General features: G+C 38.8%; 2 protein-coding genes across 5 annotated transcripts in view; one reads left to right on the top strand and one right to left on the bottom strand.

The window, feature by feature from the left end:
* The window catches only part of RUNDC3B (RUN domain containing 3B), a 198,491-nt gene extending 182,883 nt beyond the window's left edge, over positions 1-15,608 (bottom strand). For 2 of the 4 annotated variants that reach the window (XM_066354315.1, XM_066354316.1), the window contains exons 1-3: positions 15,475-15,608; positions 4,328-4,426; positions 3,836-3,897 (exon numbers count right to left, since the gene is read on the bottom strand). The gene's annotated coding sequence lies outside the window, so the exon portion shown is untranslated. The remainder of the gene's footprint in view (positions 1-3,835; positions 3,898-4,327; positions 4,427-15,474) is intronic. The other 2 variants (XM_066354313.1, XM_066354317.1) reach the window with 1 other exon arrangement.
* A 104-nt stretch (positions 15,609-15,712) lies between these two features.
* The window catches only part of LOC136384195 (ATP-dependent translocase ABCB1), a 93,027-nt gene continuing 91,080 nt past the window's right edge, over positions 15,713-17,659 (top strand). The window contains exons 1-2 of the mRNA XM_066354296.1: positions 15,713-15,867; positions 16,447-16,517. Coding sequence (XP_066210393.1) covers positions 16,453-16,517 — 65 coding nt within the window. The 5' untranslated portion in view covers positions 15,713-15,867; positions 16,447-16,452. The remainder of the gene's footprint in view (positions 15,868-16,446; positions 16,518-17,659) is intronic.

The following is a 17,659-nucleotide window of genomic DNA, read 5'->3' as shown; positions in this document are numbered from 1 at the left end:
TTTTCCTTTTAAAATGTCTAACTTAATTTATATACTGGCTTGGACTGCCTTATCGAACAGATAAGGCAAATTTTAATGAAATTCAATTGTAAGACTGAGATTCTTAGAGTAGGATGTCCTCACTGCCACGTTGGTTAACAACTCCTTTATACCTTTCTTATGAACCCCACCGTGAACCTCGCATTGTGGATGAAGGATAGGAGCAAGGATACTCTGAGAAAACTGATGCCTAGATCCTCCCTTGAACTCTCCAGGATTTTGTCCCTTGACTTTCTTTCTAAACTGTAGAATTTCATCATGAAGCCACTAAAGTGGGAAACTGGTGTTCCTTCACAATCCTAGATCCTAGAATCAGATAGAAGATACTCTCTTAGTTTAAATTCAAGAAAACATCAAGGAATACATGAAATTTTACAAGCCAGGCCTCTAGACTAAGGATTCATGCCATCACTACTAGGATTTACTAAAAATTCTCCCCCCATACACTCTACCTATAGAGTCCCTGACAGTGCCTTTCTAGATTTAATTGCCAATCCTCCCATGTCCTAAGGCTACCTTGAATGCCAGGTCATCCAGAAAGTAGCTCTGAAACGGGCTCATCAAATCATTCAAATCTATTTCAGCTCATTATTTTTAACAGCCTTAATTTAACTTTTAAGAAACGGTTGAAAATATGGAACAATTGCTGGTTCAGGTTGGTTTGAAGTCTTCATGAATTTGAATTTATGAAGAATATTTTAAGTTCTTTTTCAACAACAAAACAATGCACCTCAAATATTTATCCTTTCAAACTTTAAGATAGCTGCACTTTGCATTAACTTATGTGATTTATTTCAGGGAAATACTTAAATGTGGAAATATAGGCTCACTAATATATAATGTGTGTGTGTGTGTGTGTGTGTGTGTGTGTGTGTATGCCCTTAAGCAGTAGAATCGCTCTCTGAAAAAATCTGAATCCCACTTCTTGAACATATAATGTTGCTCTGAACCATAGAGAGCATAGAGAGGTGGTTAAAGATATGGGTTCTAGAGTTAACGTTTCTGTATGGGGTCCTGGGTTCAACTTTCTGTTCTCCCACTCACTGACTGTAAGGTGTTATATAAAATTTGATTTCACTGAATCTTAGTTTTCTCTTCTTTAAAATGACTGTATTCATAGCTCTACTTGTGTCAAGATTAAGAAAACATCTGCTTTATAGCTCAATAAATATTAGTCATTATTTTTATTTTCTTCTCTCAAAAGCTTCACTGAGGGCAAGGACTAAATAATTTCTCTTTATATCTTGGGTGCTCAATGCAGTTGCTTAATAAATATTTGTAAATATTGTTGTTATGGGATTGGTAGGTCTGAGGAAACCACCTGCAGCCTGCTGTAATTTTTTTAAAAATAATGTATTTCCTGTGGAGCAAGAGCAGGAAACTCCTTCCAATACTGGTCGCAAATCTTGATCGTACCATTTCCAAATTATATAACAGCTTTCTCTTTAGTAAAAGTGATTTGCTAGTCAAAACTAAATGTGATTAATTTATACCTTTGTAACATTTTCATATGCAGAAAACCATAAATCAAAAATGAGTCCTTTGTGAAACCCCATGTCCTGATTCTTTAATTTGCAACATGTGTACAAAACCGAAAATCAAATCTGCATAAATCAAAGATTTTCAGACATGCATTAAGCATTTAAAAATATGAAAGCATTATTTTCTTTATAATCTCAAAAAATGGGACTGTTTATGAGAATGTAAAATGAAACTAGTGATGTTGCCAGATAAGGCCTTGTGATATTGTATAAATGTGAAATAAGGATTGAAAAAGAGGAGTGCACAGTAGGATGTGATGAGGGAAAAAATGAAGGGGATGAGCAGTGATATTAATTTAGCCACTCGATTTAATAAATACTTATTGAGTGCCTACTATGTCTCTTTTGCTGGGAAACAGAGCAAAGCTGAGGTAGGCTGCCTTTATAGAGCTCACATCTCAGTGAGAAAGACATATTTTGTAGTGAGCAAAAATTGCAACTGTGATTTATAATAAGGGGAGAAGTACAAGGTACTTTGTGAACTATTAACAAGGCGACTAAATCAGGAAGCATAGGGAACTTTTCCCTGAGGAAGTGACTTTTAAACTAAGCCCCCCAAATGAATTCATGATAGCTGGTGTTTGTGTGTGTGTGTGTGTGTGTGTGTGTGTGTGTGTGTGTGTATGAAAACGCATACTGGGGAATTGGGAGGGGTGCGGGAGGGTGGGGAAAGACAGCATCGGGGCCGGGCAGCAGGGACAGTGCACAGCAAAGCTCCAAGGAGCTGGCAGAGGTCAGTGTGGCTGGATCACAAAGAAGCAGGGAGAGAAGTAGCTTAAGGCTATAGAGATGAGCAAAGGCCAGACCCTGGAGGGCCTTTGGAATTGAACCTGAGAGCCACATTAAGCCACTGCAAGTCGGTGTGACAAGGTTATATGTGCATTTTTACAACTTACTTTGGCTTCTGGAGAGGAGTGAATTAGAAGGGGTGAAGAATGGATATGGAGAAACTAGTTAGGAAGCTCTGACTGTAGCCCAAATAAGAAGGATACAGTGGGTTAGACAAAGTTATTGTCACTGTTGAGAGGATAGGTTCGGATTGGACAGAGGGAAAGGCAGAGGGAGGGGTTGCAGGACCACTCCTTGCACACACACCCAGGCTCACGACACGAGCAAAGTGCTTCTGTGTACTGAGAGGTGCACACTGACTGAAAGAGAAGCCAATATGAGAACAAAACCAAAAGTTTAGTGCTCAATGAGAGACGTGTGGAGTCATCCAGGTGGCGATTTCCACAGCATGATCTTTAGAATTTACTGTCTTTAATCGCAGCAAAGATTATGGAGAATGAAGAAAACTTGACCATAGAATTCTAAGAACATTAGCCTTTACCATATGATGAAATGGTAATGCGAATAATATACTTGGCTTAGATGTGCACTAATTGTAATGCATAATAATCTGTAAAATAAAAAGCTAGAAATGACAGAAGAATATTAACTGCAAACTAAATGCCAGTTTCTTAAAAAGAACACTGCAGTATAACTTGCCAATTAGAAGGAACACAACTACAAGGTCATGACATGGCATGTTAAGCAACAGAGACAATACAGGCAAATATTTGTCAGAATCACAATACTTCACCATGAAGGACTAACACAAGAAAAAACAACTAAAGATAAGAAAAGACATTCATCGGTGTCTCATGAAAAGGTCACACAATAAAAGTTTTGCAAATTTTTTTACATTAGTGTGATTAGCATCATCCCTTCATTTTCTATGTGTTAATATCATTTAAGGTGTTTTAATAGATAATTTTATTATTAATCACACACATAAAGAAAAGCAACCTGTGGCCCTGGCCGGTCAGCTCAGTCGGTTGGAGCATCTTTCCAAAACACCAAGGTTGCAGTTTCATTCTGGGTCAGGGCACATATACTATAGGAAGTGACTATGAATGCACAACTAAATGGAACAACAAATGAATGCTTTTCTTTCACTCTCTCTCTGTCTCTCTAAAATCAATCAAGAAAATGCAACTTGTGAGAAGCAATATTTATTCTACCCTTTAAAAAGCATTACACAATAAAATAAACCTTGGGCTTCAGTTGGCCAGCTTCAGAATTCCAGATAATTGGACTGCAGGTATTACTAGGGCTAACAGAATGCACTGTAGAAACTATAGCCCTTCTCCTGGGTCCTGAAGAATGACAATTATAACAGGCTATTCTGACTGATCAATCTCAAAAAAAAAAAATCAAAATGAGAGAAACTTTACACAAGGATGAAGTAAAACTACTAGAGAATATGATCATACCTGTCCCCCTAATGAGGGTCCCACGCTGGCCAATCTGAAGTCCCAGCGTTAGAATCCTCTCTCTATAGAAAGAAGAGCAAACTCACCTGAGAAAAGCTACAATGTTAACACTTGACCCACTTTCTAACTGATTTGGGGCCTTGGTTCATTTCCTTAGCATTTCAGGGACTTGGTATAATGAAGGAACAGTATAAAATGTCTTCTAACTACCCTTACAAGCCTAAACATACATGAACCTAGAGAGAAACACTGGAACATGAGAATTAACCTACAGAAAAATCATGCTACAGAAATAATTTTGTAACCATTATATATAGTATATAACCAAGATCTTAATGGCACCATTCAAAACTTTCCTCTATTCTGTTTTGGCACAAATGAGGACCTCCGACTTAAAACTGTAATCTTTCCCTGGACTGGAACACCCAGTCTCCTTCCTCTGCTGTTTCTCCCCATAGCACTTTATGCTTTTTAACATAGCAAATCACTTACTTTTTGTGCTTTAGTCAATCTGCCTCCCCTACCACCAAACATAAGTTCTTCCTGGGAAGGAAATTTTGTTTGTCTTGTTCATAGATGTATGCCAAGAACCTGGAATAGCACAAAACATATAGTAGGTACTCAGTTAATATTGTTGAATGACTAAATTCCTAAAACAAATTTAAAATGAAACATTCCCAACTTAAGTAACAATTGTGAAAGAAGATCTAACCAACTAGACATTGGTCTATTATCACAGTGTTCCTTTTATATGGAAATATATTTTAAGTAGATTTGCCTTTTGAAATAATACAAACTTAAAAAAATAAGCATTGAATATTGACTCATTGAACTGATTTGACCTTGTTCCCAGGAGAGAGTTCATTGAAGATCAGGAAAGTTCAAAGTCAATGAATCATAAAGCAATTATAAAACTAGAAAGGAAATGACATCTTTTATGAACTCTGAAAATTCAAAACCATTTAGGGTAATATTATTATGTAAGGAATTCCTTAAGGCTGGTGTCTGAAGGTGAAAGGCTTGGCTATAAAGTAAGATGATAAATAGATATGTACTAGGATTGATCCAACCAAATAAATATTAAACTACAAAGGAATTTCCCTTTATGACTAATCTTCAGAACAAACTTGCTAGGCACGCAAGAAAATTGGGCTTATTACTTTATATACATATTTCATTTTTAACTGAAACTTCTCTCAAATAAGTTGCTCACTAGTCTATTAATTACAACAGTAACAGCAAGAACAACAGAAGTAAAGGTTCAGAACTTACATATTTACTGTTTCATTTTTAAAAATGAGTCATTTCAGTTGTAGTGAGAATAAATTCTTCAGTGTCAAATAACCAGAATTTAAACTCGATCTGTTTAATGCTATAAAGCCCATGTTTGTCACTGAAGTGCCAGCTTGTCCCTTGTTTCTAAAACTCAAATGTATTACTAAAAAACAATATTTGATACCCTTGAGAACATTCAAAACTTATTTCTATATATTCTTTTTTTTTTAATTTTTATTTTGTCATTTATTTCTAATTTTATTGCATTGTACATAATATACTTCATAGAATTTACTGATACTCTTTTTGTGACCTAACGTTTGATCAGTTGTTATGAGTGTTCCATGTGCAATTAAGAAGAAAGTGTATAAGGGTGTGAAGTTCTATATATAGTCATGAGATGTGCCTTATTGAGTATGTTGCTCATGCCTTCTGTGTTGTATATTTATTTTTTTGTCTACTTGACCTGTTTTGTTCTGAGAGGTGTGTTTTAAAGTTTTCTATTATTAGTGTGCTTCTGTTTTCTCTTCTATTTCCTGTAGTTTCCGCTACATAAAGGTAGTTGCTGTGTTATTTGGTGCATAGATATTCATAACTATTATATTTACATTGTAGATTGTGGCTTAAGCCTTTAAATCTATCTTCCCTGTCACTTTTTTTTTTATTAAATTTAATGCAGTGACATTGATAAATCAGGGTACATATGTTGAAAGAAAATATCTCTAGATTATTTTGACATTTGATTGTGCTGTATACCCCTCCCCCAAAGTTAACTTGTCTTCTGTCACCTTCTATCTGGTTTTCTTTGTGCCCCTTATTTCTATATATTCTGAAGACAAATACAAAACAAAGTTTGAACTACTTTATTTCTTGGCAGCCCTCCTTGAAATTGATTCACAACTCCCTTTGGTATTTTCTTTGAAAAGAGAATAGTGCTCATTTTAACTATAACTGTTCAGTTTTGTTTGTAAAAAACAAAAACAAAACAATTACTCTGTATATTAAAATTACACAAATTTTCATTCCCCAAAACACGCACACAACTTGAGGGACTGTGTGCCCGTTCATCCTCATGTTGTCGGCATCTAGCACAGTGCCTGCCACTTAGTGCTCAATAAAAATGTTAAGAAAAGAAGAATTGAGAAAGAAATAATTGCTCCAGCTAAGTCCATCTCTGTGTGGATATGCTTTAAAATGTCAAATAATGCTATTAATGGGAATTTCTCTATGTCCATCGAACAGAGAGAAATTGAGTAGCTACTATCTATGCTCTGCTTTGTATTAGGCACTAGCAGCACACCATAAAAAAAGAGACAAGATTCCTACCCTTATAGAAATCTGTGCCTGCTTCAGCAGCATATATACTCAAATTATAGCAATCTACTACTCTTCAGGGGAATGACAAGCCCTAAGCTGGTCTTCTCTCATTATTCTCTTCAGGTGGAGGTGTGAAATGGTTTAAAGGAGAAGGACCTCCAGACTTTCGATCTTCTTAATGATCTTTGAGGTTGACAGGGAAGAGCAATTAGATAAAATGCATCCGTGTTACACAGACAGATGACGGCAAAACCAAAGCTAGAATCGTTATTTCAGTCTCCTACACACACACACACACACACACACACACTGCTTAATTATCATTTCTGGTTTTACCTCTGTCTTTCTTTCCTTAGAAGCATGCTACAGAAATTTTCAGGAATGTGGGAATTTTCAAAGAAAAGTAGAACATTGGGAGTTCCTAATATTACTTGTGTTAGCCAGTTAATTTTGGCCTTCTCCGAATTTGACCGTAGGCGCTTTAATAAACAGCCAATTCCACTGAGAGATGAATAGCTGTACCGAGGATCCTGGACCCTCTTACTTATTCCTCATGCCTTGTGAAAATTTAATTTTTTTCCATTCTATAAACCGTGGACTTTTAACATAGAAAATTTATAAAATAAAGAACTTTAAACAAACAAACAAAAAACCGACTTAACTTTCATCACCAAAAGACAACCATTTTTGTCTAGCTGCTGAACTTCTAGTCAATCTTCCAAACCCAACTGTGCTATAATAAAAATTTGCCTCATCTTGGTCCAGGATTGCTGATATGGAGCTCCTAAAAGCCTTGGAAATTCTTGAGTGATGTCTAATGAGGTGTTTTAATATTTAAAATAATTATTTATAATTATTTTCATATCATTTATTTTCACTGCTCATAATTAGCCCTTTTTAGTATTAGAAAACAAAATTCAACTGAGTAAATTTGAAAACTAAATTTGACTTTATTAAGTGATTTTGACTTAAGTGATTAATGAATCAGGCATTATCATTTCTAGCATCTAGAAAAACCCTCTAGAACTGTTCAAAATGGAAGGATTTCTTAGGAAGAAAGGTAAGGCAAATGAGTGATTGGGGCAGGGATGGGGGAGAAAAGATTATTTTGGGGATTTAACATATATATTTTCTTTGGAGGAATAGAAGGGAAGGTTTTTTTAAAAATTTTTTTAATTTATTCATTTTAGAGAGGAGAGAGAGTGAGAGAGAGAGAGAAGAGGGAGGAGCAGGAAGCATCAATTCCCATATGTGCCTTGACCAGACAAGTGCAGGGTTTCGAACCGGTGACCTCAGCATTCCAGGTCGATGCTTTATCCACTGCGCCACCACAGGTCAAGCGGGAAGGGTTTTTATTAAACATATTGTCTCTTCTTTCTATGGGGCATAGAGAGGGCCTACGTAACAGATTACTGATGCTTGACCAGATTGAGATTATGGTTGATTAAGATTATGTTTCTGGGAGAAGTTGAAATTGCAATTAGATCAGGTATTGTGGGCTTTAGCACAAGCGACACCATTTGGGGCCTGTATTTTAGTTATAGGACTCATTATAGTAATTCATCTGTTTTTTTTCCTTTAGCACTAGTCATTATACCTTTATTTTTAAATAATTAATTTTTATTCCTTTTGTGATACTTCATTGATTATCTTTATTAGGATTTCCGGGTAAAAATACTACTTACTCAATAGCAAACACTTTTCAATGTTAACCTGATTTATTTCTTACAAAAACTAGGTGGATTCTGTTATTGTGTCCATTTTGACGATGCAGAAATGAAGGTTTTAAAAGGTTGAGTAACCTATCCAAAGCCAATCAGCTAAGGGATGAGGTTGGAATTAAAACCATCCTGAGCCCCACTTTATTCTCATTTTTTTCCTTGATCCTACTCCTTTGTCCTCTTTCCCATTATTCCATAATTTATTATTTATTTTTATTATTATTTTTAGCTACAGAGACAGGAAGAGACACAGAGAGGGACCAATAGGGACAGGCAGGCAGGAAGGGAGAGAGATGAGAAGCATCAATTCTTCGTTGCAGCTTCTTAGTTGTTCATTGATTGCTTTCTCATATGTGCCTTGACTGTGGGCTACAGCAGACCGAGTGACCCCTTGCTCAAGCCAGAGACCTTGAGCTTCAAGTCAGCGACCTCTGGATTCAAGCCAGTGACCATGGGGTCATGTCTATGATCCCACGCTTAAGCCAGCAATCCTGTGCTCAAGCTGGTGAGCCTGCACTCAAGCCAGATGACACGGTCCTCAAGCCAGCGACCTTGGGGTTTCGAACTTGGGTCCTCCATGTCCCAGCCTAGTACTCTATTCACTGCACCAATACTTGGTCAGGTGGTAATTTATTTAAATAGAGAACAGGGACTTATTCAGTGTTTTAAGGATGACAGAGGTTATAGAACGTTCAAAGTGCTCTAATGATAACTTACGCAGCTACCCTACTAGTCTAATTTCTATAAAGTTGTCTCTGATATCAGATTCTTGACACTTAATATTTCAGCAAGAATTTATTGAATCTTTGTTTTTTGATAAGTTGCTGTACTGTTTAAAATAAGAAGAAAGGTTAGAAATCCATTCAGACTAGGGGAGACGGAAGTATTCACAGAGGAATAGAAGTGAGGCTTTTCTAAAAAATTGAAGTTGTTGGGCTGCTCTGGATAACATAATCATACAGGTTTCAGGTGCCTTATTTCACATTCACTTGACAAATGGCTAAGTCACTTAATTTTAAATTAAGTCAATTTATTATCATCTGACTACCATTTTAATGTAGTGTTGGCTAAATGATATTAAGAAATAACTTGGGAGATGATTAGAGTATTAAAGTTACATTGAGAGCCACTGTTGTTTTATTTAAGTGCACATGTGCATAGAATCAATCTGATGTAATCCCACATGAGTTTAGATACAGTCATTCACTGTTCTTTGTCATCAGGACAGTACATGTCCTTTATAGGTAGAAATCTACTACACCTAAGTGGGTGGAGAGTGTGTGGATCCTTTCCTGTTGCCACGACTGAGTCATGTGTCTTGCTCCTTGGACTGGAAATCCCAGGTATATTTTTTTCTCTTACTCAGGTCAATAAAGTACATCAAAGTGAACTTACATTCATTCTTTCACAGTGTTGAGCCTTTAATTCAGACTCAGATTGGCAAAACAGAGGAGCAAGGAGGAACAGGGGAAATGAATTATAGGAGTAATCAGGGAAAGAAACACACAGGATTTATAGAAGAGGCACGAAAAGACACTCCTGAAAGAAAGATTCCCTTTTTAGGAGAAGAAGGAAAAGTAGGTGAAAAACATAATAGACAAGTTGTAAGAGGGGCTTGAGATAATAATAAAGGGTTGAGGAAGTCAGGTATTTTCAGTACCCACCTGGCACCATCCATAGTTATTGCAATATTATTTATTATATTCCGTATGCTGTATTTAGACCCCTGTGACTATATCATAACTATCAATTTGTACTTCTTAATTCCTTCACCCTTTACACCCAGTCCCCCAACCAAACCGCCCTCCCCTCAGGCAACCATCAGTCTGCTCTCTGCATATGAAACATTTTGGTTAATGCTTATTGGGATAGAAACACATGTAATGGCAGAAACACTGATGGCAGAATTGAAAATCTGAAAACTCTACATTAAAGAAATGTAAACAATTATTAACAACACATTTACAGAGATTAAAAGGGAAGAAATTGGAATTAAGATTTATTTGTGCATTGTTTAATAGGCTATAGGATAAAGAGAACTAATGAGTGTAGCTAAAACACTGGTGGACCTTTCTCATCTAACATCTAACATTTCAATGCACTGGGAGAAACTCACTGTTTATGGAATTTATATGACAAACACTCTTTACCTTTAAAATTGAGGGTTTTTTTTAGATATTTGCATATTATATGTGCTTGAGGTAGGGTAGAAAGGTATTTTTCAGAAAAGGTTAATGTTATTTGGGTGGCAAACAGATTCAAAGAAAATAAGGCAATTAGCCCGACAATAACGTTTATAGAATTTTCTACCACTGGAAAAGCACTGTACTAACTGTGACACAAACAAGGACAAAGACACAATTTCAGTCTATCTGGGACAATAAAAGTGCTACCAATAAAATAATCTATGATCTCCTCTAGGTGGAATATAATGTTTAATTCCTTTACCACTGTAATTTAGCACAATGTTTAACAAATATGGCAAGCACTTAGTACATGTTTGTGGAATAAATATTGACTGAACTAAAACCCATATTTATGAAGAAGTATCCCAATAAGTATAAGTTCACATAATTAAAAGTATATATATATATATATATTTTTTGTATTTTTCTGAAGTTGGAAACGGGGAGAGACAGTCAGACAGACTCCCGCATGCGCCCGACCGGGATCCACCCGGCACGCCCACCAGGGGCGACGCTCTGCCCACCAGGGGGCGATGCTCTGCCCCTCCGGGGCATCGCTCTGTCCCGACCAGAGCCACTCTAGCGCCTGGGGCAGAGGCCAAGGAGCCATTCCCAGCGCACGGGCCATCTTTGCTCCAATGGAGCCTTGGCTGCGGGAGGGGAAGAGAGAGACAGAGAGGAAGGAGGGGGGGGGGTGTGGAGAAGCAAATGGGCGCTTCTCCTATGTGCCCTGGCCGGGAATCGAACCCGGGTCCACCGCACGCCAGGCCGACGCTCTACCGCTGAGCCAACCGGCCAGGGCTAAAAGTATATTTTTAAATGTTTATTGATTTTAGCGAGAGAGGAGGGGAGAGAGAGAGAGACAGGAACATCAGTCTGTTCCTGTATGTGCCCTGACCGGGGATCAAACAGACAACCTCTGTGCTTCAGGAGGATGCTTGAGCTATCTGGCCAAAGCAATAACTTAAAACATTTTAAGCAACAAACAATGTTCTATCTTAGTATCAAAGCCTTTTAAAATTATTTTTATTTATTTTATTTTATTTTTTTACAGAGACAGAGAGAGAGTCAGAGTGAGGGATAGACAGGGACAGACCGACAGGAATGGAGAGATGAGAAGCATCAATCATTAGTTTTTCGTTGTGCATTGCGACACTTTAGTTGTTCATTGATTGCTTTCTCATATGTGCCTTGACCATAGGCCTTCAGCAGGCCAAGTAACCCCTTGCTTGAGCCAGGGACCTTGGGTCCAAGCTGGTGAATTTTTGCTCAAACCAGATGAGCCCACACTCAAGCTGGCGACCTCAGGGTCTCGAACCTGGGTCTTCCGCATCCCAGTCTGACGCTCTGCACCACCGCCTGGTCAGACAGTATCAAAGTCTTTATATATAATTTTACACTTAGACCACACTTTTTCAAATCAACCTGCTCGCTCTTTTATCCCATTCATTCACTTTATACATATTTATGGAGCATCTACTATGTGCCAGACACTGTTTCTAGGTGGTTCAAGCCACAGAGCATGACATTTGAGTGAAGATCCACAAAAATGAGGAAATGAGTTATATTGTACAGCTAACTTAAGAGGAAAGAGTTTAAAGCAAAGAAAGTGTTAAGTGCAAATGACCTAAGCTGAGAGCATACTTGGATCTTCAAGGAAAAGACTGAAGAGATTGGAACAGAATTAATGAGAAAATAGTAATAGGAGGTCAGAGTTAAGAGGAGGCCAGATCATGTAGGTACTTGGGGAAAATCTTACATTTTACTCTGACTGAGGAGGGCAATGGTTGGATTAGTGACAGAATTTGACTGACTGACTAAACAATAGCCATGCTAACATAGGGTTGGTAAATTTCGTGCCAGCCACCGCGGTCATACGATTAACCCAAATTAATAGCTACCGGTGTAAGGCGTGTTTAAGGCAATAATCCAAAATAAAGTTAAACTCTGACTAAGCCGTAAAAAGCCCTAGGGAGGGGAGGATGGAGAAAGACTGTTAAAGGATAAAGGTAGAAGCAGAGAGACTAGTGTTGATATTATTGCAATATTCATAGTGACAGATGCTGGGGGAGAGGCAGTGAAGGCATGAAATGGAATTGTATTCATTTTCTTTATTATTTAGGTACTGGCTTTTCCCCCTTTTATTATTCCATTGAGCATTAGAGAGAATATGCATGGCTACATACATGAGGGCTAAAAAATGCCAAGAAAGGCCAAAAATAAATTGAGATACAGTATTATCACTAATATGTGACAATTGTTGATTGTTTAGGCTGTTTTGGATGTTATACAAGCCTTTTAAATAGATAAATCACTTAATCTTGTAGTAACACTATAAGGTACAGTTAGTCCTCACTTAACACTGTTGATAGGTTCTGTGGCTATATGCAAAATGACATACAACAAAACAAATTTAACTGCAGGCTAATTGATATAAATAAGTTATAATTTATATAATTATAATTAATTATATAGTTATAATTTCTAGAGCATCTCATCAACATTATAACTAAACTACACTGAACAAATTGGTGTTGAATGAAATGACGTTATTCAAGACACTTCTGTACCATTATTACCACCTCGCTACCAGAGAGAGAACTGAGAGACAGAAAAATTAGGTAATTTGTTCAAATTCACATAGGAAAATAGCAGAAATGGTATTTGAATCTAAGTTTTTCTGACTCTAAAGTCTAAGCTGTGTAATAAAGTCAGGTACTGAAGACAATTGTAAATTAACTTAAAGATTTACATGTAGAAAGGCACCGAGTGAAAAAATAAAAGAGCAAATCATCTGAGAGGTGAATTGGCTGAAATGGAATGAACATGTACGTATGCTTTGCGGCAAGGAAGAGAGTATAAAAAAGGTAGGTGGGTGAAGATGGCCAGAGGGGAATAATACGTTGTAGTTTTTGAAAGCTAAGTGGACACTCTTAGATCTGCTGTAGTTGGTGGTAGGGAGCATTGAGCACTGCAGGTTTTCTAAGATGGAGTCATAATATGGAAACATAGTGTAGGCTAATAGTTAAGAGTGTAGGTATGAGGGCTGTACTGCTTTCAAGTTCTGGGTCAGCTGCTTACCCACCATGTGACTGGGCAAATAACACAAACCTCAGTTTCTTCCACTGTAAAATGGGCATAAAAATATTAGTAACTACTTCATGGGATTCTTGTGAGGATTAAATAAATTAATCTTTCAAGTGCTTGGGTCAGTTTCTGGTACATGGTCAGTGCTTAGGAAATTATTATTATTATTATTATTATTTCCACAGATACATATAGGATAGACTGCAGCAGGGATGCAAATCTTGGGTATTGGGAGACCACATACAAAGCTGTGCAAAGTCTACATGCTGATGGAGGACAGGAAGTTGCAGAATTCTGGAAAGCGCACCTCAAAAATGAAAAACAGCTGCTTGAATGAAAGTGTGTGAGTCAAGATTTGGAAACATTGGGTTTCCCTCAGTCACGGCCAAGTGCAGCTGCAACCTATCATCAGAAGTAGTGGGCAGTAACCTAAAACAGGAGTCAGTCTTTAAAGGTCAAGGACTGTGGCTGGGAATTAACTAGAGCTGTGTACTATTTTAGGTCCTTCGTCTTTTATAGTCATATTTTCATGACAGTGGAGCAAAGAACGTAAAAAATATATAATAGACAAACAGAACTTTATTGAAAACTCTGGGCTGTTCTGATCTTTAAACTGTGTATGTCCTTGATAGAGATTTTCACCTGAAGCTCAAGCCTGTAGACACAGTATAATCAGCATAATATTATACTTTTTAAAATATCCTGCATGTTTTAGGTAGGATTTAAAAGTTTATATGTATACATACAGTATAACAAGATCACAAACTAAAGATGGGACCAAACGTGGCAACAGAAGAGAGGCATAAATCAGATTAAAAATGCAAGTGCTGAAGAGGAAAGCTTTTCCCATTTGCCCCCTGTGGACCACAGGGCTTGTTGTAACCCTTTAAGCAGTGAACCTGTGCTGGACACATGCATATCCAATTAGAACACAGAGAACATTAGTGGCGTGTTAGAAAGTCTAATTAATTAACAGTTTGTAAAGAAAGAAACCCGACTGTATGGCAAATAAATAAATAAATAAATAAATAAAACCAAGGCACGAAAAATTTGGAGTAAAGGATGGAAAAAAAAATGACAGTTTTGAACATGATGTAAAGAAAGCAGGGAAAATACACGGTGCTGTAAGAAATAAAAGCGTTTTCTTTTAAACTTTTGTAGTGTGCGAAGAGGCAACAGGTGAAAGGCAGAGAATGCAGACTGAAGGTCACTAAAATATGTTGCCCCTAGGTTTATAAGCAGGAAAAACTTCTTTAACACTGCTGTATGAGTTTTAATTGTGAAGATTACTTACTATTCATCAACTTGAGGAAGATAGTGGACAAGAAAAAATGAGTAAGATTGTAGCAGTAAAATATGAAATTAAATTACAACTAAAGTAATATGCCAAAATACACAATACATCTTTAATAATCCAAATTAAAATGTAAGAGTTTGGGCCCTGGTAGGGTAGCTTAGTTGGTTAGAGTGTCGACCGGATACCCCACCGCTCTGGGTTCGAATCTCCAGTTGAGTGGAACAAATCCCTGTTTCTCTTCCTTCTCTCTCTCTAAAATCAACCAATAAATTTAAAAATATTTTTAAAAAATGTAAAAGGTTTGCAACACCTTGGGAAAAACAAGGGCATTGATTTGATAGCTAAAATTTGAAAATATTACTTTCAAATGCTATTTCTACCCTGAAAATTCCGTTTAACTTACTTATTAATTTTTCCTATTTATTTCCTTTCCTTTATCTTCAGTTAAAAGGTCGATAAACAGATAACCTCAGAAATTGCCAAACATACTTAAGAAAGACTTGCAGAAAAATTTCACCTGGCTTTTTTAAAAGTGCTATTAGGAAGTGAAGTTTAACTCATTTTAACCACAAAATGAGAGAGGTCGGAGACTGTTTTATTAACTGTATTAGATGCAATGCCAAAGAAAGTTTCTCTTATCTACTCGAGCCCCGGGGAGCCAAGTATGTGACTATCTATCATCTATCTCTCTATCTCTCTATCTCTCTCTCTATCTATCTACCAGATATATAGACATGGAGACTTTTCTGGACTTACTGAGACATAACTGTAAATGTAAGCGCCACGGATGATTCAGCTGGTAGGCGGTTCTCCACTTGCTGTTTTGCGGACGCCAACGGTAGCAAGGACATTCCTCCTGGAAAGTCAACCTGTTTCATAACTTGTCGAGCAATCAGCATTCAATCAAGCAGGGCGGGGAGCAATACTAACTACCCTGGCTGATTGGTCGAGCAAAAGAGACCCAGGGCACGGGCTGCGCACTGCCGGCTCACTCCCCTGGCTGCCGGGAGCCGGGCGCCGCCGAGCTTCGGCTCCTCCTAGGTCCCGGAAGCCGGGGCTTCAGCTCGCGTCCGCCTGGGCTTTCCGCTAAGGTCTGCCTCTTTTCTAACAAAATTCACGTCTCGGGGAACGATCCGAGGAAAGGCCAAGGTAGGGGCGTGCGAAGTTGGGGACCGGACGGGGACCGTTAGCAGGAAGAGTAGGGCTCTCCAATTTCTTGAGGTTGGTCCTTGTAGGAAACAGGCTTCGGAGGGCATGGAGGGGGAGATTCCAATGGAGAAGTCCAAGTGGGGGTGGGATTCCAGGTGGTGGTGGGGGACCTAGACTCGCTCCGGGAGCTCCTGGAGCATCCCTGGCCCAAAGCTTTCGGCTCCGGCCGCGCGTACTGGATCCCTTTGTCCCGAGCGCGCAGAGCCAGCGCCGGACGGAAAGCGGGTTCTGAGCACGAGGGCGGGTGGACGGAGGAAGCACTGCACGTCGCGCGGGGACCGTGGAGGGAGATCCTCCTTGGCGGAGGGCAAAGTCCAGGAGGCACTGCTTTCCTGCAGCGCTGCTCGCGTGCAGAGGCTGGAGGCTGTGCGCGCAGGCGACCGTCGCGGCCGGAGCAGCTGGGGAGCGTCGGGGCTGGCGCACCGCCCACCGCTCGCCCGGCTCCGCGCGCGGGGCTCAGCCTCGCCTCCGCCTTCAGCGGGTCACACCCGTGGCTCATTGGCTGTGGTTTCTCCTCAGGTCGCGATGGATCCTGAAGAAGGCCGCAACGGAGGAGCAGGGAAGAAATTCTGGGAAATGAACCCGAAAAGGTAGCCAGTTTGTTTCACTTTCATACTTTCTGTAGCCTGAGAGATTTGGGCGATTTGTTTCTAGCCTCCTCCAGTACTGAAATCAATGAAGAGGTGATGATGATGACGATTTTAACCTTTAACACTAGCAAAGGTTCTGCGGAAGTCCACTGGCAGGGCTGAGCAATGCGTTTGCATTCTCCTTTGGCCCTGGTGAACTTCTTCCTCACCTTTGGGCGTTTGTACAGTGCTCACTCACATCCTTTTTCTGTGTTTTATATCCTGCTTTACAAGCCATGTTGTTGAGCCATTATCTTCATGCCTGCATCCTGTGCAACTTGTGAGCTGTGTTCTGTGGTCCAGGCTCTTGCTTCTGGTAGAGCAGACACAAGCTTTGCATTGTTGGTGGCATGACAGGTGGGACAGAAGGCCAAAACTACATTTTGGTGTTCATGGTTTTAAAAGGGCAATAAATATCTGACCCTCGTAAAAGAAATTGTGAAAAGAGAAGACTGCAGTACCAAAGAAGCTACTAGCATGGTGTGAAAATATCCCGATGTGTATGGAATTGGTAATGTAACCACTCAGGGAAACAATTTAAGTAAATTTAGGTCGCATTGCAGTGTCTACCCTGGGAATTTTAAACTTCACACAATAGGTTCATTGTTGGTAGACAATGGCAATGTAAAAGAAATATGTTAGAAACCGAGCTTTTTCAGTGTAAGAGAAATGAAATACAAATGTCACTTCAAACAAGTTTTTAAAAAATAATGTTAAATTTAAATTGGAAACTTCAGTATGAACTCATGATTTTTTAATAACTCTGTCCACTGAAAGGGATAATACCAGTGAGCACACTGAATACCAGATCTTGGTTTCTAAGTACCATTCCTCATTAAAAGGACTGTGAACCCCTAGAGAAGTGGCTAAGTCCAACCAGTACTGGGGCAGGGGAAAGGGGGGACCTTGAATATCTTGTACCATGCCAAAATTGGGAAGTTGTCAAAGGACATAGAATTTGGCTTGAAGGGGGTTCCACTGGCCAAATATGGTACAGTATGAGAAACAAAAAGAGAAGTGACTGAACTTGATTGTGAAATACTGAATACAATCCATGAATCCTAATAAAGTTGAGAGGAGCAGAAAACTAACAGGGTGAGAGA

The sequence above is a fragment of the Saccopteryx leptura genome, chromosome 12, assembly GCF_036850995.1.
Source record: "Saccopteryx leptura isolate mSacLep1 chromosome 12, mSacLep1_pri_phased_curated, whole genome shotgun sequence".
Classification (NCBI taxonomy): Eukaryota; Metazoa; Chordata; class Mammalia; order Chiroptera; family Emballonuridae; genus Saccopteryx; species Saccopteryx leptura.
This window is presented reverse-complemented; position numbering and strand designations above follow the sequence as displayed.